Source organism: Felis catus, chromosome B3 (assembly GCF_018350175.1).
Source record: "Felis catus isolate Fca126 chromosome B3, F.catus_Fca126_mat1.0, whole genome shotgun sequence".
NCBI lineage: Eukaryota > Metazoa > Chordata > Mammalia > Carnivora > Felidae > Felis > Felis catus.
This window is the reverse complement of record NC_058373.1, coordinates 132,246,402-132,273,648: the sequence shown is the minus strand read 5'-3', so window position 1 is coordinate 132,273,648 and position 27,247 is coordinate 132,246,402. Positions and strand designations below refer to the sequence as shown.

Genomic DNA, 27,247 nt, shown 5'->3' with positions numbered 1-27,247 from the left:
GCCTACTCCTGCTGCTACTGCCCAACTCCCATTCAGACAAATTTATATTCTAGCGCCCCCCAAATATGTTCACCCACTAGCATTCCCTGGCCTCTCCCTAGCCCCTCTCTCCTCTGCTCACAGTACTACTCCACCTGACATTAATATAGTATGGTGTATCTTTTCTTATACTTGTAACCTACTCATGTCTTCACATTTTAATGTGTGGTTTTTCCAGAGAGTAGGTTTTGTGATTTGGCAGGTAGATTGTCCAATATGAAAATCTCTGCCTTTTAGCTGAGAAAATTGCGTTTAATTTAGACCATGCTATGGACCAAATTGTGCCCTCCCAAATTTAACCCCTGACAAGACTACCTTCCAGATAGGGCTTCGAGGAGGTAATTAAAGTTAAATGAGCTTTTAAGGGTGGGACATTAATTCAATACAGCCGGTACCCTTGGAAAACGAGAAAGACACACCAGAACTCTCTTTCTCTGTCACGTGAGGACACAGCAAGAAGGCAGCCACTCACAAGTCAGGAGGAAAGCTCTCACCAGGAAGGGAATTGGCTGGCTCCTTGATCTTGGACTTCCCAGGCTCCAGAACGGTAAGAAAATAAATTTCTGTTGTTTAATACACCCGGTCTGTGGTGGGCTTGTTATGACAGCCATTTACATTTAATACAATTATTGATACGGTTAACTTTAAATCTACCATACTGTTTGTTTATAGTTTGTGCGTCTCTTCTCTGTTCCCTTTCTTCTCTTTTCTGCTTTCCTTTGTTCTCTGCATGGTACAAGCACACTGTTGTGGGATTTCAGAGGCAGGGGACAATTAGGGCGCACTGCCTGAGGGAGCTGGATCTGAAGGCGTCCTAAGCCTTGGACACACAGCTGAGGTTAGGAGCGTTCAAGGCTGAGAGAAAACCACACCTCAAAACCTTAATGCACTAAATGTGTTGAAAACTAATAATTATGTTTGGCTGAAGTACAGGTGGCATAAAGGGAAGGCATGAAAAGTGCAGAATTCAAAGTAGGTTTGAACCTGATGCCAGGGGGATGCAAATAGTTGAGAGAGTTCAATTTATAACAAACTATTTGCCTTTAAGTTCTATGTATATTTCTTGAAATTTTTGAAAATTAGTAACTTGCCTAGAGATTCCTCAACCAATACATAACCGTGAAAGCCTTTTCATTGGAAGAAAATGCGCTTCTCTAACTTTTCCTTTATTTACTCTGCCAATGCCACCCAAAAGTCTTACTTGCACCTGGGTTTTACCTACACCTGTCTTCCTCAGAAAAGAGAAAGTGTAAGTCAAAGTACAATATAGTAGGTAGCTCTTAGATATAAAACTAGCAAGAATAACTAAGTAATTCCTATAGGAAAAATTTACAAGTGTGTTTGATCTGCTAGGATAGGCTTTTAACATGCAAAAGGTCATCATTTCATGATATGAAACATTAAAACTTCCATTAATTTTTTTAAAAATTTTGAGATATAAATGACATAGAACATGTTAGTTTCAGACGTACAATATGATGATCTGATATATGTGTATATTGCAAAATGATCACCGCAATAAGGAGTTAACATCACCTCACATAGTAACAATTTTTTTTCAATGATGAGGACTTTTAAGATCCACTCTCTTATTCACTCTCAAATATACAACACAGCATTATTAACTGTAGTCACCATGCTGTACATTATATCCCCAGGACTTATTTTATAATTGGAAGTTGGTACCTTTTGTTCATGTTTACCCATTTTGCCCACCTTCCATCCCCATTTCTGGTAAAACCCCCCCAGACTGATTTTTTTTTTTAATCTATCGGTTCAGGGTTTTTTTTTAGAGGGAGGGGTAAGATTCCACATATAAATGATACCATATGGTATTTGTCTTTCTCTGACTTATTTCACTTAGCACAATTCACTCAAGGCTCATCTGTGTTGTTGCAAATAGCAGGATTTCCTTCTTTTTTAAAGCTGAGTAATGTTCCATTGTATACATAGCCCACATTTTCTTTATCCATTCAGTGGACACTTAACATTGCTTCCATATCTTGGCTATTATAAGTAATGCTGCAGTGAACATGGGGATACAGATCCCTTTTTGAGTTGTTATTTTTGCTTCCTTCAGTCAAATACCCAGAACTGGAACTACTGGATCATAGGACCACTCTGTGTTTAATTCTTTAACAACCTCCATACCACTTTCCATAGGGGCTGCACCAATGTACACTCCCACCATCAGTGCACAAGGGTTCCCTTTTCTCCACATTCTCACCAACGCTTATTTCTTGTAAGTTGATAATAGCCATTCTAGCAGGTATGGGGTGATATCTTACTGTGCTTTTGATTTGCATTTCCCTGATGGTTAGTGATGTTGAACACCTTTTCATGTACCTGTTGGCCATCTGTGTCTTCTGCGCAAAAATGTCTATTCAGATCCTTTGCCCGTTTTTTTAATAAGATTTTTTTTTTTGCCATTGTGTTGTATGAATTCTTTATATATTTTGGATATTAACCCCTTATTAGATATGATTCTCAAATATTTTCTCCTGTTCGATATGTTGCCTTTTCATTTTGTTGATGGTTTTCTTTGCCGTGCAGAAGCCTTTTGGTTTGATGTAGTCCAACTGGTTTATTTTTGCTTTCGTTGCCTATGCTTTTGGTGTCCAATCCAAAAGTTTGCGAAAACCAACGTCAAGGAGCTTACCATCAGTTTCCTTCTAGGAGTTTTATGGCTTCAGATAGTACATTCAAGTACTTACTTTGTTTGGACTTGATTTTTGTGCAGGGGTTTGATAGTGGTCCAGTTTCATTCATGTGACTGTCCAGTTTTCCTAACCCCATTTATTGAAGAGACTGTCTTTTCCCATTGCACATAGTTGGCCCCTTTGTCCTAAACTGATCATATATGTGTGGGTTATTTCTAGGCTCCTTATCCTTTTCCATTGATCTGTATATATGTTTTTATGCCAACAGCACACACTGTTTTGATTATAGCTTTGTAATATAGTTTGCAATCAGGATGTGTGATACCTCCAGTTTTGTTATTCTTTCTCAAGATTGATTTAGCTTTTTGATATTTTTTTGTAGTTCCATACAAATTTTAGGATTGTGAAAAACGTTTCAATATCTATTTCTGTGAAAAATGTCATTGAACATTTGATAGGGATTGCAATGGAATTTGTAGATTGCTTTGGATAGTATGGGCATTTTAACAGTATTCCAATTCATGAGTATAATATCTTTCCATTTACTTATGTCTTCTGTGTTTTTTGTGAATGTCTTATAGTTTTCTTATAGTTCCAGTGTACAGGTCTTTTAAAATTGATTAAAGTTGGGGCGTCTGGGTGGCTCAGTCGGTTAAGCATCCTACTTCAACTCAGGTCATGATACCATGATTTGTGAGTTCGAGCCCCGCATTGGGCTCTGTGCTGACAGTTCAGAGCCTGGAGCCTGTTTCAGATTCAGTGTCTCCCCCACTTGCACTCTCTCTCTCTCTCTCTCTCTCTCTCTCTCTCTCTCTCTCTCTCTCAAAAATAAACATTAAGGGGCGCCTGGGTGGCGCAGTCGGTTAAGCGTCCGACTTCAGCCAGGTCACGATCTCACGGTCTGTGAGTTCGAGCCCCGCGTCAGGCTCTGGGCTGATGGCTCGGAGCCTGGAGCCTGTTTCCGATTCTGTGTCTCCCTCTCTCTCTGCCCCTCTCCCGTTCATGCTCTGTCTATCTCTGTCCCAAAAATAAAATAAAACGTTGAAAAAAAAACAATTAAAAAAAAAAAAAAAAAAAAAAAAAAAAAAAAAAAAAAAAAAAAAAAAAATAAACATTAAAAAAATAAAATAAAATTGATTATAGTGATGGCCGTTCAACTGTAATCATATTAAAAATCACCAAATGGTACATTTTAAAAGAGAGAATTGTATGGTATATAAATAATATGAATAAAAAGCTGTTATGTTAAAAAAAACAAACAACTCTGGATTTGCTAAATGGGAGTAATTAGTGACCTCAATGGAAGGGCTCCCAGTAGTGGCTGGATTTGAAGCCAGACTGAAGAGGGTCAAAGAATAAATGAGATGAGGAAGTAAGCAACAAACATCACCTGCCCTTTCATGATGTTATGACAAAGGAGCTAGGGTTGTGCTAGAAAGGAAGAGACTTAAAGGGACCATGATTTTAAAGACAAAGAGAGATAGGGTGCCTGGGTAGTTCAGTGGGTTGAGTGTTCGACTTTTTATTTTGGTTTGAGTCATGATCTCACAGTTTGTGAATTCAAACCCCACATCAAGCTCTGCACTGAGGGTGAGGAGACTGCTTGGGATTCTCTCTGCCCCTCTCCCATTCACACTCTTTCTCTCAAAATAAATAAACTTTAAATTTTTGAAAATTTATTTATTTGAGAAAAACAGAGTGAGTGGGGGAGGGTCATATAGCAGGAGAGATAGAATCCCAAACAGGCCCTGCATTGTAAGTGTGCAGCCCAATGCGGGGCTCAAACTCACAAACCACAAGATCATGACATGAGCTGAGACCAAGAGTCAGGTGGTTAACTGACTGACTCACCCAGGCACCCCTAAAATAAACAAACTTTAAGAGAAAGAGAGAAAAAAATTCTATAGAGAAAGAAATTGAAGCTATCAGATCAGAGCAGGTGAGAGGCAGTGACCGTGACCATTATAAAGTGCTGGAGCCCATAGAAACTTGAGTTTCAAACACTGGAAAAGGGTCCACTTTATTTAAATACCAAAAAAAAAAAAAAAATCTTCCTAAATCTGTCTAGGTTTGGCTTTTCCTTCCCTAGGATAATATGGCTGCTGTCTCCAGAAGTTTCTGTCATTTACATTTCACCAGCAAACTACTCCTTAGTAGTCAGGATGCAAGGAGGGGGAAGGATCACAGTGCAGGAAATATTATAGTCCCTAAGGATTATAATTTAACTTTTATTAATCCCTGTTCTTTCATCTCAAGAATTTGGCTTTAATATCAAGGACATAAAATCACAGCATCTCTCAAAAATGTTGCTTCTAGTCAGCCAAACATAGGACTAATGCCATGTATATGAAAAGATGTACAACTGTTTTCACATTGCTAAATAAAACTTTCCCCCTAATATCTGAGCCTCGGTAACTACTTTGGAACTCTGGAACATATCCATGGACCATTCCAATTTATATGTTCCCTAGAACTTAAAACTATCCAGTAATGGCCTTTAACAAAATTCAATTTCTGGGTTCTTTTCCAATGTTGAGTCCTACACAGAAGTTTGGAAAGCTTGTTGTTTTTCTGAATGCTTAAACTCAATCCCAGTTGAAAGCTCTTGATAGAAATCCCTCATGTTAATAAAGAGTTAGTGGTGGAAACCACATTAAAGATGTAGTGATATGCTATCTTTATTAACTTTCTCATCTCGAGGCCATAAAGTCTGTTGGGTGCTCTGATGCTGGGACATACTATTCGGAAATGTAACAGAACAATGAGTAGGTTAGGATGTGACATATTTGGGAAGGAACTTCCAACCTCAGCAATTATTGTGCAGGCAATGGTCTTGCCAGATCCTACCTTCATCAGTGGGAAGCTGAAGTTAACTTTGCTCAATTTGTAAATGGACTGAACACCTTTTTAGCCAGGGTAGAAGACAATTGTTAGCCTTCCTTCTATAGAGATGTTGGCACAGGTGCCTAGGTGGCTCAGTCGGTTAAGTGTCCGACTTTGGCTCCGGTCATGATCTTGTGCCTAGTGAGTTCAAGCCCCTGCATCGAGCTCTGTACTGGACAGCTCAGAGGCTAGAGCCTGCTTCAGATTCTGTGTCTCCCTCTCTCTGCCCCTACCCTGCTCACTCATGCTCTCTCTCCCTCTCTCTCTCTCAGAAATAAATAAACATTAAAAATAATGTTGGCACAGAAGCCAGTTATGCAGTCCAGAAGTAATTTTTGTTGCGAAGATATATGTAGCTCTTGATGCAGTGTTCTCTTATGCCATCATTCTGCCCGGAGCCATCCTGACTCATTCTTTGCATTGGTGTTCACATCGAATTAACATAAATTCAAGACGAAAATATCTTCATATTACCTTAGGAATACTGACTCATTTATTTTTTGCTGTTAATATTAGCTTATTACCCAATTTTACTAACGCATATGTCATTCATTTTAAACAGTAGTAGCTTTAGGGGCGCCTGGGTGGCTTAGTTGGTTGAGCATCTGACTCTTGATCTTGGCTCAGGTCATGACCTCATGGTTTGTGAGTTCGAGCCCCGTGTTGGGCTCTGTGCTGATGGTGTGGAGCCTGGTTGGGATTCTGTCTCTCCCTCTCCTACCCCTCCCTCACTCACACTTGCACGCATGCTATCTCTCTTAAAATAAATAAACTTAAAAAGCAGTAGTAGCTTTATTTATAGAAGAAACACTAGGTGATTTCATATAAGGGGTAAGAGCACATCCTCAAGGGCCACGCTGCCTGCATTTGAATCCCAGCTCTGCCGCTTATTAGCTTTATAACCCTGAGCATGTTAACTTCTCTGTGCTTCATTTTTCTGATAAGTAAAATGAGAGTAACGGCACCTTCTAGGACTACAGTGGGAAGGAAAGGATTAATCCACATCAAGTACTTAGAATAGGGCTGGGTGCATACAACATCCATGGTAAATGCAAGCCTTTGCGATTACTTTTATTTTCGATTAACTAAGAAAATGACTCATGTTATAAGATTTCAGCCTAGATATTGAATACAGTATTCAGATATGTGATCGTGCTTCAGGAAATTCTCATGAGCTAAGAAACAAGCGCTAGCATATATCCTGGGGAGCCAAGAAGAGTAAAAGCACAAGAGTGAAATCTTGGGTTCTAGTCATGGCCATACCACCCAGCCCACTGGGCTTTGCTTCCTTCATCCGGGCCACCATGATTCATCTACGTCTTCTCTAAAACTCCTCCCAGCCTCTCATACTCCATAATGCCTCCAATTCACATCTTTTTGTTCTGTCAGCTAAGCAATCCTACTCCTACAAATCTGAACAGAAACAAATAGGTATCTGTAAGTTAGTTTTCACGGAATTAAGACCTTTTTGAAAAATCACATGGATGGGTCCCAAAGTCCAAACTACGAATTTGGGTGGCTTTGTTCCTTTGACACATTTCCTTGTGTGCACACGTTAATGAGAATTCCACTAAATGTAGGAGAGACAAGTTCAAGAGCCTTTGCAGGATTTTGCAATACGTGGTCCAGTGATCTGGCCTAACCCTCTCGGGGCTGACCGCCCATGGGACTCCGGGCCTGTGACTCCATTTCTAACCCTGATACTCTTCTATTGAAAGTGTGATATCCCATAAATAGCTTCTGAGGAAAATACAAAATTGGTGGTACATCATTTCAAGTAAAATTAAAATAATGACTTGATTTCTAGGATTACTGGACTTCGGAAAAAACTTGTTTTTTCTGAGATAACTAAAATAAAAAAATCATGGAAAATGACAGAATGATGGTGTTTTACACACTGATTTATTTTAAAGCATAATACATAAAATGTATAGTGTCTTACAAAGCATTTGATAAAGAGTTTTAAATACAATTTTAAGCTCTAAGTAAACTCTCTAACTGGAATATATATACACATTTTTAGCCATAAAAGTGGAATATTTCTGGCAGGTTTCGGACCTCTAAAGCTACATGCTAGCTAATGGCCAGGTCAGGGACATTAAAAATGTGCATTAATAAAAATTTGAGGAAATTCGTGAAAATGTTTCGGAAACATTATAAACAAACACGTACCATATAATGTGGGGGAGAAGTTTTCACGATCTACTTACAAATAGCACATCCTGTCTTAGAAAGTTGTTATTATAAAGTGTTCATTACGCATTCTTGTGCAAACTCCCTTACGCCATCTTCACTAATATCAAGCATGGCGTGTATATCCTATACATACAAGCACACTACTTTTTCCCTTGTGCAATGCCCCATCGTAAGAATATACTTGGTCTCAGGGACAATCAGAGCATAGCAAAATGCTGCTTTAACTGTTTAATTAAATGTTGGGTATCCACATGATCTGGAAATGCTGCTTCAGATTTCTGAGCAGCAACATAGCTTCTCTGGAGATCTCCAATCTGTAAGAAATACCAGAATAAGACCAGAAAAAAATGAGTAAGAAAGTCGAAAAAAGATGTACTATCTGTACACTGTAGAAAATCAAAGGGGTCTTAAGGGTAAATCGCTCGATTATGCTCTTTTGATTCTAGAATCCTTTCACCTAGATTACAATTCAGTCTTGTAAAATGGGAGAAATATAAAATAACCAATCATATAAATTCTGCTCCATTACAGCGGTCTAGTTATGAATTCATAAGCCTGTGTTTTCGTTTCCTATCACAGACAGTGTTATAAAAATAAAATAACATTTGCATACTACAACACCCAGCTCTATATAGTTCCAGAATGTCTTAGGACAACGATTTGTAATGTGCCACAAAGACAAATTTTGGCTAGGGCATTATCTTCTTTTTTTTAAGTTTATTTATTTTCAGAGAGAGAGAGAGAGACCGTGTGAGCAGGGGAGGGGCAGAGCAAGAAGGAGAGAGAATCCTAAGCAGGCCCCACACCATCAGCGCAGAGCCTGACCGGGGGCTGCTGGAACTCACAAACTGTGACATCATGACCTGAGCTGAAATCAAGAGTTGGATGCTCACCTGACCGAGCTACCCAGGCACCCCTCGGGCAGAATCTTTTAGACAGAAAATTCAAGCAAAAACTATTATATATAAGATACAATAATGGGCACTAGGGTGGCTCAGTCAGTTAAGTGTGAGACTCTTGATTTCACTTAGCTCGTGATCTCAACAGTTCCTGGGTCGGAGCTCCACCCTGGTCTCTGCACTGATGGCACGGAGCCTGCTTGGGATTCTCTTTCTCTCCTTCTCTCCCTGCCCCTCACCCATGTGCACCTGCATATTCTCTCTCTCTCTCTCTCTCTCTCTCTCTCTCTCTCTCAAAATAAATAAGCCTTAAAAAAAGATACAATAACATGCTCAGGGAGGTTTTAAAGGGTGCCAGTGATGTGGGGGTTTTAGAAGTTTTTAAGTAATCAGTTGCCTCTGATTTTCAATACACTTTTGTGTTAAAGTCCAGTCCCAAAGAAAAGCACACACAGTATCTGGATCCATCTGAATAGACCTAGATTCATGCACGCGTTCATAAAAAAGTGAGAATTTTTTAGTGTGTGCACACACAAACCTAGATAATTCAAATCTGGCAGGGTTTTTTTTTTTTTTGAAACATATAACGCATATTAAAAACATGAGTTTCTTTTTTTAAAAAATCATAGCATTTCTTTTTAACATACCATTTTCTCTTACCGAAAGTATAGCCTTCTGTGTAAAGAAATCTCTCATTTGAGTTGTAGATTATTAAAATGTGATATGGGAAAGGAAGGTATCAACCCTTTGTGGTTTAACTAAGTGGCAGCACAGTGCAGTGGAAAACACCTGGGCATCGTTGGGGTCTGGATACAAATTCTGAACCTGCCATAGCCATGTGACTCCAGGGGAGTCTTTTAAGCTCAAGCAGCCCTGGGTTCCGTTAGAATGTAAGCTGCATGAAGTAGATGTTTTGTTTTATTCACTAACATCCTGTGCCTACAACAGTGCCTGATACATAGTAGAAGTTCAGTAAATGAACCAACAGTTGTATAAAAACATGAGTCAGGAAGGTGAGGGAAATGTACGTGGCAGGGTTGTTGGGAGAACTCGAGATGGTGTACAGGAGCACCTGGAACAGGGGCTAGCACTTATGAGCACTCAAAAATGACAACTTCTATGGGGTGCCTGGGTGGCTCAGTCGGTTAAGCATCTGACTCTGGATCTCGGCTCAGGTCTTGATCTCACGGTTTGTAAGTTCAAGCACAGAGCATGCTCAGGATTCTCTCTTTCCCTCTCTCTCTCTCTGCCCCTCCCTCCCTCTCAAAATAAATAAACTTAAAAAAATAATGTTTAAGAAAATGACAACTTATTTCCAAGCAGAAATGCAAGTTAGGATAGCTTGATGTTCGTGCTATAAAAAATGACATTTTTATAATGTCTTCTGGTCTATAAAGAGTCTTTACACAGCAAATATTTTTAGCCATTTCCTTACCCTTGAAACTCACCTTTCTTCCATGTTAAAAAGAAAGATTTCCAAGTAAAAGTTATCAGATACTTTTTATCTGTTTTTCCTCTTGTTATTGAAAATGGCGCTCCTTTTAGCTCTTGGTTATTAACTGACTTGTAACACAGTATTAACAGTTGTATTTTCCCCACATTGTTCACCCATATCCCTAATTTTATAGCAATAATGACAGACAGGATTTCTTTGCAATAAAAGCCAATTACTAAATCCTTCCTCAACCAGGCGTTACTTAATGAGTATTTTTTCATGACTAAATATCATATTTTAAAAATAAAATAATTCTGTAATCTAGAACAGATCATCTATAATGCAATCTACAATATTAAGTTTAGTCCATATCCAGTGATAAATTTCTTTACAGTGTATCAAACTATCCCTTCAAGTGAAAGACATGTGTATATAATGTTTAAAAAAATCGCTTCTTTCAAAACGTTAGAATTTCCTTATCTGTATTTTAAAAACCAAGAAAAAGAAACAGATCAGATGAGGAATTGATAAAGAAAGAAAATACCTTATCAGAGACCGTTGCAAAATTAAAATGTGGCTCGTACATATGGGGTGCTAAGGATGAGGCAGTTTGTAACAGTGCTCTTGCCTGTATTTAAAAAAAGAAAAAAAGGAAAGAAAAGAAAACCAAGGATACATGAACATCTATCAGCACTATATTTGTAATTATGGGTTTTTTGTTTTTTGGTTTTGTTTTTGGTAAAAGAGTCTTTTATCCAAGATAGGACCTTAATAAACATGATCCTGTGATAAATACAGATGACACGCCTCATGAAACACAACTTACCGAAATACAATACTTATATCTTGCCAAAATTATATTAATAATAAAACTGCTTCAAAATATGAAGAAAATTAAGAGTAGTTATAAAGTCAAGAATCATTGTTCTCGTAAAGTTTATATTTTAATACGACAAACAAATGAAAATACAATCTTCTCAATGCAAAAAAAAGGCTTATTCTAGTTTTACTGCTGTTGATTGATTTCTTAGGCTTCTAATGACTCGTTCTCTGATGCTACAAAAAACAATTAAAAAAAAATAGTAAATTTCTAAGCCCCAAGTTCTGTGCTGGAGAATGGTGATGAGCATTTAATACACTGTTGACCTCACAGTAACAAGTGAGTGCAACTGAAAATGACAAGCTCTCTGTCATCTCATGTACTCAAGAAGCAAAATTCGCATCATTTTTCATCCCCTACAGGCTCAAACGATCATGCATTGCAGGGACCACTGATAGACAAGAGATGCTCACACATTCATTGTTAGGACCACAGACTCCCCCTTCCACACTGCTGAATATCCCTCCAACGTGTAACTAAACCCAAAACCTCCATCCATGACCTGTGGACAAATTGTGCATCTTTTTTTTTTTAATGGAAAGTAACATATGGGATGGTAGATATTGATTTGTTTGTTTTATGATTAGCTATTTTTCTTTCAATTGATGTATCATTTTTAATAATAAAATAGGGGTTAGTAGCATGAAATCTTTCACCAAAACAATTCAAATTGGTTGAATACTAGAGAAACTGTAATAAGTAGGAAACAAAGATCACTGACATGGGGACAGAGAAAAATCACAAAAGCACTTGCTTCATATGGAGATAGGTCAAGTTCCATGGCAGAATAAATTCCCATTTGGAGTACAGTTGACCCTGGAACAACACGGGTTTGAACTGCATGGGTCCACTTGCATGTGGATTTTTCCAATACATACAGGACAGTACTATTAATGTGTGTTCTCTCCCTTATGATTTTCTGAATAACATTTTCTTTTCTCTAGCTTACTCTACTGTAGACTACATGTAACATACAAAATATATGTACATATAACACACAAGATAACATATAGTACATATAACATACAAGACAATGTGTTGATGGACTGTGTATGTTCTTGGTAAGGCTTCTAGTCAACAGTGGGTTCTTAGTTAAGTTTTGGGGGAAGGTCAAAAGTAAAACTTGAATTTTCAACTACATGAAGGGGTCAGCACCCCTAATCCTGTGTTGTTCAAGAGTCATCTGTAGTTAGTTTTTGTTTATAAAATACAAATCTGTCTTATTTGGGGGAACTGATGACATAAAGGTAATGTCCAAGGATGTTCATTTCCTTGTTTTGTTACAAGTTTATCGCTGTGCTTAGGAGACCAGGTTAGAGGTTAACATTCCTGCCATGGTGTTCGCTATGTCACTTACCTCCTGGAGTCCCTGTTTCTTCATCTCTAAAGTTCGGAATGCAATACTTATCTATCCTCGATTGTCACCAATACTGTATAAGTGTATTTAGCCATTTAAACTTCTTTTTTATGACAAAGTGATTTTTTAAGCGTCTGCCCCGTGCTCAATACTATGCTACCAAGCCAAGTGCTTTACGTGCATAATCGGCGAATCCTCCCCAAACACCTGCAGGTTCTGTTATTAATGCCATTTTATATACTGTTCATTCATTTCACAAATACTGGCCCAGCACCTACCACCTGCCAGACACTGTTTTTGATGCTGAACATCTGGCAGCTGGAAGAGAAACAAGGTCCCTATTTTCATGTGGCTGCCATGCCACATTACATATACATATGAACATATTTGATAAAATAAGTACTGTGAAGGAAAAAATAGGAGATGTGACAGTGGCGGAGGGCTCCTTTAAACCGATGTTTGAAATGACCTTTGTAGGGAGGTGGCAATTAAGCTAAGACTCAAATGACAAAAAGAAGAAAAAGTCGCCGCAGGATCTGAAAGAAGAACGTTCCAAAGGCCGTAAAGTAAGAACAGGCACAGCGTATGTGCAGAGCAGACTTCTGGATGTGTCCAGAAGTCTGAGAGTTGGCAGGAAGGGAGAAGTAACAAAACGTGTGGTCTGACAGAGAGCCAGAGGCCAGATGATGCGGGCCCTGTAGGCCAAGGTTTGAATCCATATTTCATTCCAAGCAAAAAGGAAAGCATTTGGAGGATGCTGAGCAAAGTAGTAGAAAATCATTGTTTTATTTGATTTTTTTTTTACGTAGGCTTCATGCCCAGTGCAGAGCCCAACATGGGGCTTGAGCTCACAACCCTGAGATCAAGACCTGAGCTGACATCAAAAGTCGGATGCTTAACTGACTGAGCCACCCAGGTGCCCCCAAATCTTTCTTGTTTAAACACAAAAATCCCTTCAGCTGTCGTGAGGAGGATGTGTTGTAGGGTACAATTACTTGCTGATGCAAGCAGAGACCAAAAGAGCAGCTAGGAGACTCCTGTAGTCGAGTTCAGGCAGGAGAGGAGTACAGTTTGGAGAAGGGTGGCAGTGGTGGAGAAAAGTGGCCACATCTGGGATGTGACCTGGAGAAAGAACTGACAGGGCTTGTCAGACATGATGGGGTGAGGTGGCAGGAACTGAGCACTTTCAAGGTTGGCTCTTAGGATTTTGGTTTGAGCAACCAGCTGGTGGATGGGGGACTGCGAATTGTGTCACAGTTCACTAAGACAGGGAAGACTTGGGGCGATGCAGGTTTGTCCTGACAAAACCAAAGGTTAAGAAAAAACCAGAAAGGTTAAGTAACTTGTCCAAGGTCACATCACTAATGTGACAGAGCTGGGATTCAAATCCAGGCCAGTGAGCCTCTAGAGCTCATTTTTATAAGCTATAGCATGTAAAGATAGCTACCCCTGACGACGTTTCTGTGGAGAAACCGGATTAGCCACTGAGCCACTGTAATTCACTGACCTGCTCCACGTGGCCCTTCCGCATCTCCAGCACGGCCAGGTTGTTGTAGGCCTCAGCGTGGTTATTGTTGTTGACCAGAGCGAGCCTGAAGCACTGATGGGCCAAATTCGTATCTCCGATGCCCTTGAAAAGAAAAGCATACCCGTTGGGAGGAGCACTGGGTGTTGTATGGAAACCACTTTGACAATAAATTTCATATTAAAAAAAAAAAAAAAAGGAAGAAAAAAAGCTTGTATTCGCACCCGCGGAGCCACACGCTTCCTCCCTTCTTTCCTCACGTGAGTCTTTGCTGCTACCAAGCAACAAGTACCGATCATAATCAAGTGTGAATTGTAGGTAAGAGGATTTAACTTGAGAAAATAAAATGAGTTCTGGTGACCCTTAGAAATCGCTACATTGCTACACAAGCCCATAACCAAACCTGGATTGATGGTATCTGAAAATGTCTTCAAATTAATTTATGGCTACCTTTTCTACACCGGAAATAATATGAGAGAGAAAAAACCTACCACAGCCACATGTCCCAAGTTGTACCAGACATCAGCTGCCTCTTCTTCGTTTTCAGCCAGAGCAAGGGCACGTTCAAATGAGGTCAGAGTCATATCATACTGCTGGGCATAGAAGCAGCAGAGTCCCAGATTGTTAAAAAGCTGGCAGTTATAGACACCCATCTGCAGGAGCCGCCTTTTTGAAAAAGAGCATATATTGGTGTCAGACCCACTTGATAAATATTAAGACCTATTTTTTTTTTACAAAGTTAGAAATGAATGTTTTATAATTTTTAACATGCCCAAGGAATAGAAATAGAAAGTATTATAGTAAATGAAAAAACATTCCGCAAATACAAAAGTGTGTCTTTTTTAATGGTACTAATCACGGGAAGTATGTCCAGAGGACAAAGTCTGAAGCAACATACATGAGTTTTTTTCCTCCAAAAGCTCTGTTAGAGAACCAAAATACAAAAGAGTGACCTAAAGGAAAACCCAAAGCATTTTGCTTCATAAAGTTTTGGTGACAATTAGTAAACCCCTAATACCTCTAATCTAATTTAAGAGCTGTGTTTAGGATTTACCCCCAAGTTTTCAGCTGAATTGAATCTTGGTTTTGGTTATCTGTACTTCGTCATTTAGCTGTGTCTAGGGACCTTCTGATGAGCTTCCATTGAGGAAGACAAGACCATCAGTGGATCCCTACATTATTTACTTAGCTTTCATGCTAGGGCTCAAAAAACCCATTTGCTTCTATGCATCATTAATCCCAAAGGACAACGGACAATAGAGTTCAAATAAGCCAAGGAAAATCCACCCCAGATGCCCTGAGGAAAATCCATGACCCATTTGGGGGATGGAGGTGTAGAGTCAGCTGCATATGCCTAAGGCAGCATTCATTTTATATTTTATGCTTCTAACATATATTTGGAAAGAACTCTCGTCAGCTGCCAGTTATCTCCTGGTATATTACCTAGGGGTGGAAGAGAAAACCAAAATTTAAAAATTAATCTCAGAAACCATCTGTAGGATGAAATAAGGATGTTCTCAAAAGAGAACCAGAGATAAGAACATATTTAGACTCTGAAAAATCATTTGGACAAGAGTTGGCAACACTTCACAGAAGAGGGGAACCTGTTTCAGGTCCTCATCAGAGCTCAGAAGCTGGCATCCACTGCTCTTTGCAAATCCTGTCACTATTTCAGCTTCGGGGCCTTTATATTGTATGTGGTGGGATTAATGGAAGCAGTGGGTGGCTGATTCATACAATGCCATGGTGTTAAAAACTCAATTATCCAGGTATGTTTCTGCAAGATGCCAATATCTGAGCATGTTCAAATTATTAGATGTCCCTTTAATGCTCATCAAACATCTGGGTGCTTGAACTTTTAGTCTCCTATAGACGTGGTCTATGCATTACCTGTCTACATTTTCATTCTATTATAGTTTTGCCAGTATTTCACAGGAAAGGAGTTCTACAAAAAGACTGTAACGCACACCTGTAAAACCGGAGAGCTATTTCTGGTTGATCAGAATAAAAGTGGTTGCTTCCAATGCATGCAATGGCTTCCACATGAGTATTGTCCTGTTTCAAAACTTCTTTGTAGTATTCAGCTGCTGATGAAATATTGTTCATTTCCTATTCTCCATCAAGAAGAAGAGTGATACTTTATTGCTGAGAAAAAAATTTTTTTTTTCTGGCTGATTTATTTTACTTGATTCAACGAATATTGAGAGCCTATTATGTGCCAGACTCTGTTCTAGGCCCTGAGGACACAATGCAAACAAAAAGATAAAGTTGCTATCCTCAAGGTTACAGTGGGTAGGAAGAGAAGCAAATGAACAAATAGGTAATATAATGTCAGGCAAGTCTAACGGATGTGAATAGAGGCGAAGAGAGAGGGAAGGAAGGATGGAACCAAGAAGCAACATGGTTGTATTTACATTTTTAAAGAATAACTTGGTGGCTACACACAGGAGACACAAAAGGGGAGAAGAGCGGTAGCAGAGAGACCGGGAGTCCCCCTGATAATCATAAATCAATGCATTTAATGTTATTACTGTCTTAGCTCTCAAATCCACCTTCAAGGACAGTGCAGGCTCCACAGCCCTCATGGAGATATCCCTAAGGCCCTCACTTCACATAACTCTTTCCGCCTCTCAATTTATATGACACTCATTGTGGGAACCTCTCACCCATTCTTATCAGATGACAACTCCTATCTTTTGTTAGATTTTAATCATAACATATTTTATTGTGAGAAGCAAGCACCACACAATGCTTTCTTATTACACAGAATTTTTTTTAACCTCTGTGGACCTCAGTATGGTTTTTTTATTTCAGGACTTTATTATTTTTAGAGCAGTTTCAGGTTCACAGCACAGCTGAGGGGACGGTACAGAGATTAAATGCATTTTGTTATTCAGTATCAAAAAATGACATCCATTATCACCAATATCATCAATATTTAGCAATATGAAACCAGTTTTGACCTTGTGGACCCTCTGACAGGGTCTTGGGGATCCCTGGGAATCCCTGGGCCACACTTTGAGAAATATTGATATTAAAATATTTGAGGCCTTTCTTCCCACTCCTACTCACTCATTCCCAGAAGGCAAACTCAGCATGCTTGTCTCGGCCCCTTCTGGACCTCTTCGGAAGCCAACCTACCTGTCACATGCCCCCCTGTTCTTCCCTGCCAGGTGGAGGGGGCTCTCCCAGGGAAAGAAGTTCTGCAGGTTGCACAGTCATGTCTGGGTGGATAAGGCTGTCTAACTCAGAGACTATCAAGTCCTTTTGGTCACACATCTAAAGCCACATGCTCCAATTCTGCTGTTATCAGTAACAAAGTTAATGGTTTATCTTCCATTTTTCTGAATCTTGTATCTATCACTTGGAGTGATGAAGGGGGGTGATATTGATTAGTTCCATAAAACCCCAGTAAAACATTTCTGAGTTGATCCAAACTCATTCTGGATGTATATCTGTTCCCATACTTTATATTTGAAATTCTTATTCAAAGTCCTGCCAGGATTTAGTTCTTTAAGAGAAGAGGCGTTTTCATTCATTGTTTGTAGCTAAAAAAATAACTAAATTTTTTTTTTCAAAACACAAGGCTGTTGATATATTCATTAGTTGTGAGGTCATTCTCTCCTGTATTTTACACTGCTTTTACATGCAGCTATTCCAAATATCCTTTAATATTTTAGGAATATAAGAACCCATTGAAAAGCATGAATAATAAAGACTTTCATTAGAAGTGTATTTTCTACTTTTTGGTAAAACAAAAGCCTTGTAAGACTTGAAAGAACACATGACATTGAAAGCACCTCACTCCCCACCCCCGCACATACACCAAATCCTTCCTTCCTATAGACTGAATGTTTCTGTCCCCCCTAAATTCATATTCATATTCTCCAAGGCAATAGTATTTGGAATAGAGTCTTTGGGAGGTATTTAGATCATAAGGCTGAAGCCCTTAAAGAAGAGACATCAAAGAGATGATCTCTCTCCCCACCATGTAAGGATGTAGAAAGAAGGAGTTTGTCTATAGAACAGGAAAAGAGCCCTCCCCAGGAAATGAATTGGCCAGCACCTTGATCTTAGACTTTCCAGCCTCCAGAATTGTGAGAAATAAATTTATGTTCTTTAAGCCACCCAGTTTATGGTATTTTGTTACAACAGCCTGAGCAGATTAAGATGCTATCCTTCCAAAGAAGAATCTCCACACCTAGGCAGCAACCTGACCACTGAATTTAATGGCCCCATGAGACATGGGCCCCATGAACATGACTTTTCTGGTTTCTGGGGTAACAACATCCCACAGTGCAGGGCTTGTGTTACAGCTGCCAAAGTTGGTGTATCAGTCTGCTTGGGCTGCTATGACAAAATACCATAGACTAGGTGGCTTAATCAACAGAAATTTATTTTCCCACAGATTTGGAGGCTATAAGTCCAAGATCAAGATGCCAGTATGGCAGGAATCTAGTGAGGACTCTCTTACTGGCTTATAGAGGGTCACCTTCTCACTGTGTCCTCATATGACAGAGAGGAAGGGAGACAGAACTAGCACCAGCACACTCTGGTGTCTCTTCATTCAAGGGCATTAATCCCACCATCAGAGCCCCACCCTCACAACCACCTCTAAACCTAATTATCTCAAAAGGCCTCAACTCTGCCATCACACTGGGGGTTAGAGCTTCAACATAGTAATTTGGGAGGGACACAATTCAGTCCGATGCAAAAAGACTCCAGCCTGAATGGATAATTGTTTCAAGACTTTCAGTTCTCTAAAATTAGTCCTATAACATTATTTGGAAGTGTTTGTACACTTGATTGATGGGCACATAATTAATTTATGTAATCTTGAGTTTTAGACTGCAACTAATTTTTTTGGCAGTCTCATATGTAGTCAAATGTGTTACTGTAAAATATGTGTTTATGCTAAATAAATGTAAACATTGCAAAAAGTTGTAAAAGTCCCCTCCCCAAATCCAGTCACAGAGGTTCTGTGAATAGTTTCTTGAGTATTTTTCAAGAAATTCTGTTCATATATGTGCACATATATATATATATATATGTGGGAGCAACCAAATATATAAATCAATCACAAACATAAAGAAACTCATCAATAGTAATACCATAATGGTAGGAGACCTCAACACCCCACTCACAGCAATGGACAGATCATCTAATCAAAATATCAACAAGGAGGAGTGCCTGGGTGGCTCAGTCAGTTGAGCGTCTGACTTCAGCTCAGGTCATGATCTCACAGTCCGTGAGTTCGAGCTCTGCATCGGGCCCTGTGCTGACAGCTCAGAGCCTGGAGCCTGCTTTGGATTGTGTGTCTCCCTCTCTCTCTGCCCCTCCCCACGCTCATGCTCTGTCTCTCTCACTCTCAAAAATGAATAAATGTTAAAAAAAAATTTTTTTTTAAATCAACAAGGAAACAATGGCTTTGAATGACACACTGGACCAGATGGACTTAACAGATATATTCAGAACATTTCATCCTAAAGCAGCAGAATATACATTCTTCTCCAGTGCACATGGAACATTCTCCAGAATAGACCATATACTGGGACACAAATCAGCCCTAAGTAAGTACAAAATGATCAAGATCATACCATGCATATTTGCAGACCACAACACTATGAAACTCGAAATCAACCACAAGAAAAAATTTGGAAGGTAACAAATACTTGGAGACTGAAGAACAACCTACTACAGAATGAATGGGCTAACCAAGAAGTTAAAGAGGAAATTAAAAAGTATATGGAAGCCAATGAAAATGATAACACCACAACCCAAAACCTCTGGGACGCAGTAAAGGCAGTCATAAGAGGAAAGTATATAGCAATCCAGGCCTTCCTAAAGAAGGAAGAAAGATACACAACCTAACCTTATGCCTTAAAGAGCTGGAAAAAGAACAGCAAATAAAACCCAACACCAGCAGAAGACAGGAAATAATAAAGATTAGAGCAGAAATTAATGCTATCGAAACCAAAAAAAAACCAGTAGAACAGATCAATGAAACCAGAAGCTGGTTCTTTGAAAGAATTAACAAAATTGATAAACCATTAGCCAGTTTGATCAAAAAGAAAAAGGAAAGGACCCAAATAAATAAAACCAAGAATAAAAGAGGAGAGATCACAACCAACACAGCAGAAATAAAAACAATAACAAGAGAATATTATGAGCAATTATATGCCAATAAAATGGGCAATCTGTAAGAAATGGACAAATTCCTAGAAACATATACACTACCAAAATTGAAACAGGAAGAAATAGAAAATTTGAACAGACCCATAACCAGTAAGAAATCGAATTAGTAATCAAAAATCTCCCAAAAAAACAGACTCCAGGGCCAGATGGCTTTCCAGGGGAATTCTACCAAACATTTAAGGAAGAGTTAACACCTTTTCTCTTGAAGATGTTCCAAAAAATAGAAACGGAAGGAAAACTTCCAAACTCTTTCTATGAAGCCAGCATTACCTTGATTCCAAAACCAGACAGAGACCCCACTAAAAAGGAGAACTATAGACCAATATCCCTGATGAACATGGATGCAAAAATCCTCAACAAGATATTAGCCAAGTGGATTCAACAATACATTAAAAAAATTATTCACCACGACCAAGTGGGATTTATACCTGGGATGCAGGGCTGGTTCAATATCCACAAAACAATTAACATGATTCATCACATCAATAAAAGAAAGGACAAGAACCATAAGATCCTCTTAATAGACACAGAGAAAGAATTTGACAAAATACAGCATCCTTTCCTAACAAAAACCCTCAAGAAAGTAGGGGTAGAAGGAGACTACCTCGAGATCATAAAAGCCATATGTGAATGACCCAATGCTAATATCATCCTCAATGGGGAAAAACTAAAAGTTTTCCCCCTAAGGTCAGGAACACGACAGGGATGTCCACTCTCCCCACTGTTATTCAACATAGTATTGGAAATCTTAGCCTCTGCAGTCAGACAACACAAAGAAACAAAAGGCATCCAAATCGGCCAGGAGGAAGTCAAACTTTCACTCTTCGCAGATGACATGATACTCTATATGGAAAACCCAAAAGATTCCACCAAAAAACTGCTAGAATTGATTCATAAATCCAGCAAAGTTGCAGGATATAAAATCAATGCACAGAAATCGGTTGCATTCCTATACACCAACAATGAAGCAACAGAAAGAGAAATCAAGGAATTGATCCCATTTACAGTTGCACAAAAAAACCATAAAATACCTAGGAATAAATCTAACCAAAGAGGTGAAAAATCTATACACTGAAAATGATAGAAAGCTTATGAAAGAAATTGAAGACACACAAAAAAATGGAAAAAGATTCCATGCTCCTGGACAGGAAGAACAAATATTGTTAAAATGTCGATACTATCCAAAGCAATCTACATATTCAATGCAATCCCTATCAAAATAACACCAGCATCTTCACAGAACTAGAACAAACAATCCTAAAATTTGTATGGAACCGGAAAAGACCCTGAATAGCCAAAGCAATCTTGAAAAAGAAAACCAAAGCAGGAGGCATCACAATCCCAGACTTCAAGCTATACTACAAAGCCGTCATCATCAAGACAGTATGGTACTGGCACAAAAACAGACACTCAGATCAATGGAATAGAATAGAGAACCCAGAAATGGACCCACAAACATATGGCCAACTAATCTTTGACAAAGCAGGAAAGAATATCCAATGGAATAAAGACAGTCTCTTTAGCAAGCAGTGCTGGGAAAACTGGACAGCGACATGCAGAAGAATGAACCTGGACCACTTTCTTACACCATACACAAAAACTCAAAAGGGATGAAAGACCTCAATGTAAGACAGGAAGCCATCAAAATCCTCAAGGAGAAAGCAGGCAAAAACCTCTCTGATCTTGGCCACAGCAACTTCTTATTCAACACATCTCCAGAGGCAAGGGAAACAAAAGCAAAAACGAACTACTGGGACCTCATCAAACTAAAAAGCTTCTGCACAGTGAAGGAAACAATCAGCAAAACTAAAAGGCAACCAACAGAATGGGAGAAGATATTTGCAAAAGACATATCAGATAAAGGGTTAGTATCCAAAATCTATAAAGAACTTATCAAACTCAACACCCAAAAAACAAATAATCCAGTGAAGAAATGGGCAAAAGACATGAACAGACACTTCTCCAAAGAACACATCCAGATGGCCAACTGACACATGAGAAAATGCTCAACATCACTCATCATCAGGGAAATACAAATCAAAACCACAATGAGATGCCACCTTACACCTGTCAGAATGGCTAACATTAACAATTCAGGCAACAACAGATGTTGGCGAGGATGCAGAGAAAGAAGATCTCTTTTGCATTGTTGGTGGGAATGCAAGCTGGTGCAGCCACTCTGGAAAACAGGATGGAGGTTCCTCAAAAAACTAAAAATAGAACTACCCTATGACCCAGCAATTGCACTACTAGGCATTTATCCACGGGATACAGGTGTGCTGTTTCGAAGGGGGACATGCACCCCCATGTTTATAGCAGCACTATCAACAATAGCCAAAGTATGGAAAGAACCCAAATGTCTATCGACAGATGAATGGATAAAGAAGATGTGGTTGGTGTATACACACACACACACACACACACAATGGAGGATTACTCAGTAATCAAAAAGAATGAAATCTTGCCATTTGCAACTATGTGGATGGAACAGGAGGGTATTATGCTAAGTGAAATTAGTCCATCAGAGAAACACAAAAATCATATGACTTCACTCATATGAGGACTTTAAGAGACAAAACAGATGAACATAAGAGAAGGGAGACAAAAATAATATAAAAACAGGAAGGGGGACAAAACAGAAGAGACTCATAAATATGGAGAACAAACTGAGGATTACTGGAGGGGTTGTGGGAGGGGGGATGGGCTAAATCAGTAAGGGGCACTAAGGAAATCTCCTGAAATCAGTGTTGCACTATATGCTAACTAGTTGGGATGCAAATTTAAAAAAAAAAATTAAATTAAAAAAATTCTGTTCATATATGTGCACACATACACACATGCATTTTTTACCCATAAACGGAATCATTCTACACATTCTGATACATGGTTCATTGTTTTCACTCAGTGTCTTGACTCTTTCCATATCAATACAAAGGGCTCTACCCTATTATTTTTTCATTTTTGCAGTTTTCCACCAAGACATAGACCACAATTTATTTAACCAGCCCCTTTTTGATGAAGTATTAGTTTGTTTCAATTTTTTTTTTTTGCCAAAAAAAAAAAAAACCACTCTAAAACCATCCTTGTACATATCTTTCTGAACTTGTATGAAAAGCCTTAAGGAAAATTCCTACAAGTGAAATTTCTGGGCCAAGGAACATACACACTGGAAATTTCATCAGTACTCGTGAACTGCCTCCAAATGGATTGTGACAATGTACACTCCCAGCATCAGTGTTCATGTGTGGGATTCGTTCCTCCACAACCTTGACAACCCTACATGCCATGGAACTTCTCCATCTTTGTCAACCTGATTAAGGGGAAAAAGGCATCTCATTTTTGTTTTAGTTGTTTTTTTTTTAATTATGACTGAGGTGAGGCATTTAGTACACCACATATTTATATTTCTTTTCTTGTGAACTGCCAATTCATGTCTTCTGCCTGTTTTCCTATCCTATGTTGTGCTATGTGGGGCTTGGGTGGAAAACTGCCCTCCTGGATACAAGAGAGCTGAGGGCAGAGATGTGGCTCTGAGGGATCTGTGGGGATCCCTGGGCACTGACTCGGCTTTCTCCTTTCAGATTTGACCAGTCTGCTGATGGGACTTAAGTTCAAAACCAGGAAGGCCCCGTGTTTATAAATATTTCCTTCAGAGGAAAAGTACAGATGATTTAAGTTCTTCCTAGATGGGTGTTACAAAGCCCCAGTATGAAAGGTGGTGGTGTGGCCAAAATGTAGCAGGAATTGGCTGTTGTCTCATCCCTAGGGTGACTTTATTTGCATGGAGAGCATCAGCAGCCACAATACAGGCAAGTAGGAAAATGAGGGCCTATGCAATAGCCACACCATGATTTTGACCCACAACTGCTCTGAGAAAATACCTCCTTTCCATAGGGGCTTACGATCTTGACTAAATGCAAACCTGTAAGTTTGTATGCATGCACATTTGTGTGTGTATGTGTGTGCACACATATGTGTCTAATTCTCCCACCAATCTGCCACCACCTGAAATTCAGCAATTTTTAAGCAACATACAGACTGAGGCAACTTAAAAAAGTAGTCTTCTGTCTGTCTCATGTATGACAAATATTTTCCCTGTTGGGTATTTTTACACTTTTTTTTGTTTGGTTGGTTTTATTTCTCTTTTTGTTTTTATAGAGTATTTAACTATATAGAAAACTTATTTAACTATCTAGAAAATTTAACTTTTATGTTCTCAAATTTATTAATCTTTTCTATTATGGCTTTCAGTTTTCTATCATGCTTAGAAAGGTCTTCCCATTCCAAGTTTATACAACTAATTCATCTGTGTCTTTTTGTTCTGAAACTTTCATGATTTTATTTATTTTTAAGTTTATTTATTTTGAGAGAGAGAGAGAGAGAGAGCGTGAGTAGGAGAGAGGTAGAGAGAGATAATCCCGAGCAGGCTCCACACCATCAGCACAGAGCCTGACGCAGGGCTCAGACTCACAAACCATGAGATCATAACTTGAGCCGAAATCAAGAGTTGGACTCTCAAATGACTGAGCCACCCAGGTGCCCCTGGAACTTTCGTGGTTTTAAATCTTTGAGTCATCTGGCAGTAATAGATTCTTTTAGTATAATCATTATTCATTATTCATCCAGCTCTATTTTTTCAATAATCCGATAATCCAACTGATTCAATAAGCAATCTTTATAATATTATAAATTTTCATATGTATGAACATACATAGACTCTATTTTGCTCCTTTAATCTATTCCTGCATCAGAATTGTTTAAATTACAGTAACCCTAGGATAACTTTTGTTAATGTAGATATTTTTTTTTAATTTTTTAACATTTATTCATTTTTGAGAGACAGAGTGCAAGCGGGGTTGGGGCAGAGAGAGAGGGAGTCACTGAATCCTAAGCAGGCTCCAGGCTCTGACCTGTCAGCACAGAGCCCAACTCAGGTTCGAATTCAGGAACTGTAACATCATGACCTGAGCCGAAGTCAGATGCTTAACTGACTGAGCCACCCAGGCGCCCCTTATTAATGTAGATTTCAAAAAATATTTTCAAATATGTAAATGTCACTTCAAGTCTATGAATAACCATGGTATCATTTAAGTGATGTTTATCGGGGTTGTTTTGGAACTAATTTATAAAATACGAACTACAATTCAATTTTAGTTATTTAAAATAAAGTCACTAATAACTTAAGGAGGTGAATGTTGCAGTGGTTCTCAAACTCCGTTTCTACATCAGAAACACCCAGTGAGCTCAAACATACAAATGCCTGAGTCCCGCCTTCCAGGGCATCTGATTCAGGAGGCAGAAGGTGGGCCGTCCTGCTCAACCTCTCCTAAAGTCAGTTTTTCAACACAGCAAACTTCAAAAACCACTAGAATAATATTTGCTAGGGTAACATTTCTAATTTCAAACATCTTTAACAAAGAACAGTTCAAATTGGAGACCTGCCTGTTAAGTGGATAAACAGAATTCCTTGAGAATAATTAAAACCACAGCCAAATAAACTTAGCAAGAATACATTATTTTAAACAAGTTTTCTGTACAAAATAAGCAATGAACAATAAACATGTTCATTTTAAAATAGGAAACACTGGAAAGACACAGGATCAAAATGAAAGAGATAAAAAGAACATGATGGAAGAGGATCCCTCCAGAGAAAAGCCTGATGTACATACAAAAATCCCTAAGGTGTATGTAATGTAGGCTGCAGTGCTAAGGAACAAACTTTACTTATTAACTCTGAATCTACAGTCACATAAAGAGAAAAAGAATACAATGGAAATCTGTCTTTATATGGTAAACTTTGGCACCAGGGAAATTAACTGTTAGATTCCAGGGGAAATATTGCATCTGACTATTTTAAGTTTGCGCATAGTCTCTGATCATGCTTCCTGCGGATGACAGATCGTCCCCACGATTTGGATGCTTTCTTCTCCACTTCGAGTGCCAACTCCAATTCTACTTTCCTCCCCAAACTTTTTCCTGTACACTTAGGAAAGGATATGGCCCTCCAACTCCTGGCTGGACCCAGAGCTGGAAAGGATGAAGGGAGCTAATTAAAGGGTCTATTCTCTGTCCCAGCCATAGCAACAGTGACTATAACAGAGGCTCGGAAGGAATTCTTTCAACCAGCAAACACGCGTCAAAGATTCCATAGTATGTCTAGCTGTTTCTGCCAGCACCTCCTGCCTAAGAAGGGCAGAAGGACGGAAATATGCAGAAGGCAGATCTTAAAGGTCAGAGAGCTCCGACTGTATTGAGGCAGTCCCCACTATGCGTGAATACCACTGCTCTCAAAAATTGATTCTCTTTTATTTCTTGAGCTTCTTGGTCAAAAGTTTGTTCATGTTCAACTTAGGGTTACACAAGTAAAGATACAGAGATACTAATACAGTATTTCATTTTTATTGAATCACCAAAGCCACCTACTTATGTGTTTATCAAATTTACATCTCAAAAGGGGAAACAATATTTTGAGACAATTTAAAAATAAAATTTGTGGGGTGCCTGGGTGACAGTTGGTTAAAGTGTCCAACTTCAGTTCAGGTCATGATTGCACAGTTTGTGAGTTCGAGCTCAGCGTCAGAGTCTGTGCTGAGAGCTCAGAGCCTGGAGCCTGCTTTGGATGCTGTGTCTCCCTCTGTCTCTGCCCCTCCCTTGGCTCTGTTTCTCAAAAGTAAACATTGAAAAAAAAATTTTTTAATAAAATTGTTTTTCATTTTATTTTTTTAAATGTTCATTTATTTATTTTGAAAGAGTGTGGGGGAGGGGCAGAGAGAGGAGAGCCAAGAGAATCCCAACCAGGCTCCGCACTATCAGCCCAGAACCTAATGCAGGGCTTGATCTCAAGAACCATGAGATCATGACCTAAGCCGAAATCAAGAGTCAGACACTTAACCGACTAGGCCACCCAGATGCCCCAGGATATTTGTTTTTAATTTTAAAAGTAATGCATGTTCATGACAGAACATCTGGAAAATACAAAAAGTATGAAAAAGACAATAAAAATCATTCACATACTACTACTCAGATACAGCAACTATTAATACCTTCCACTCTTTTCCTAACAAAATAATTTTAAAATATTGTCCCAGCATTTCAAGTAATTTAAGAGAGAACAGAGATGCTTCTTGTCAGTATTGTACTGGAAGTACTAAACAGTAAAAAAATTTTTCAGTGGCAAA

The 27,247-nt window shown here is 38.9% G+C and overlaps 1 protein-coding gene across 6 annotated transcripts in view; it reads right to left on the bottom strand.

The window, feature by feature from the left end:
- Positions 1 to 7,465: 7,465 nt before the first annotated feature.
- Positions 7,466 to 27,247, bottom strand: part of TTC8 (tetratricopeptide repeat domain 8) — a 59,123-nt gene continuing 39,341 nt past the window's right edge. For all 6 annotated transcript variants that reach the window (XM_011283436.4, XM_011283432.4, XM_011283430.4 and 3 more), the window contains 5 exons: positions 15,844 to 15,983; positions 14,366 to 14,540; positions 13,857 to 13,979; positions 10,657 to 10,740; positions 7,466 to 8,092 (listed from right to left, as the gene is read on the bottom strand). In XM_011283436.4, the coding sequence (XP_011281738.1) occupies positions 7,976 to 8,092; positions 10,657 to 10,740; positions 13,857 to 13,979; positions 14,366 to 14,540; positions 15,844 to 15,983 (639 nt within the window). In that variant the 3' untranslated portion in view covers positions 7,466 to 7,975. The remainder of the gene's footprint in view (positions 8,093 to 10,656; positions 10,741 to 13,856; positions 13,980 to 14,365; positions 14,541 to 15,843; positions 15,984 to 27,247) is intronic.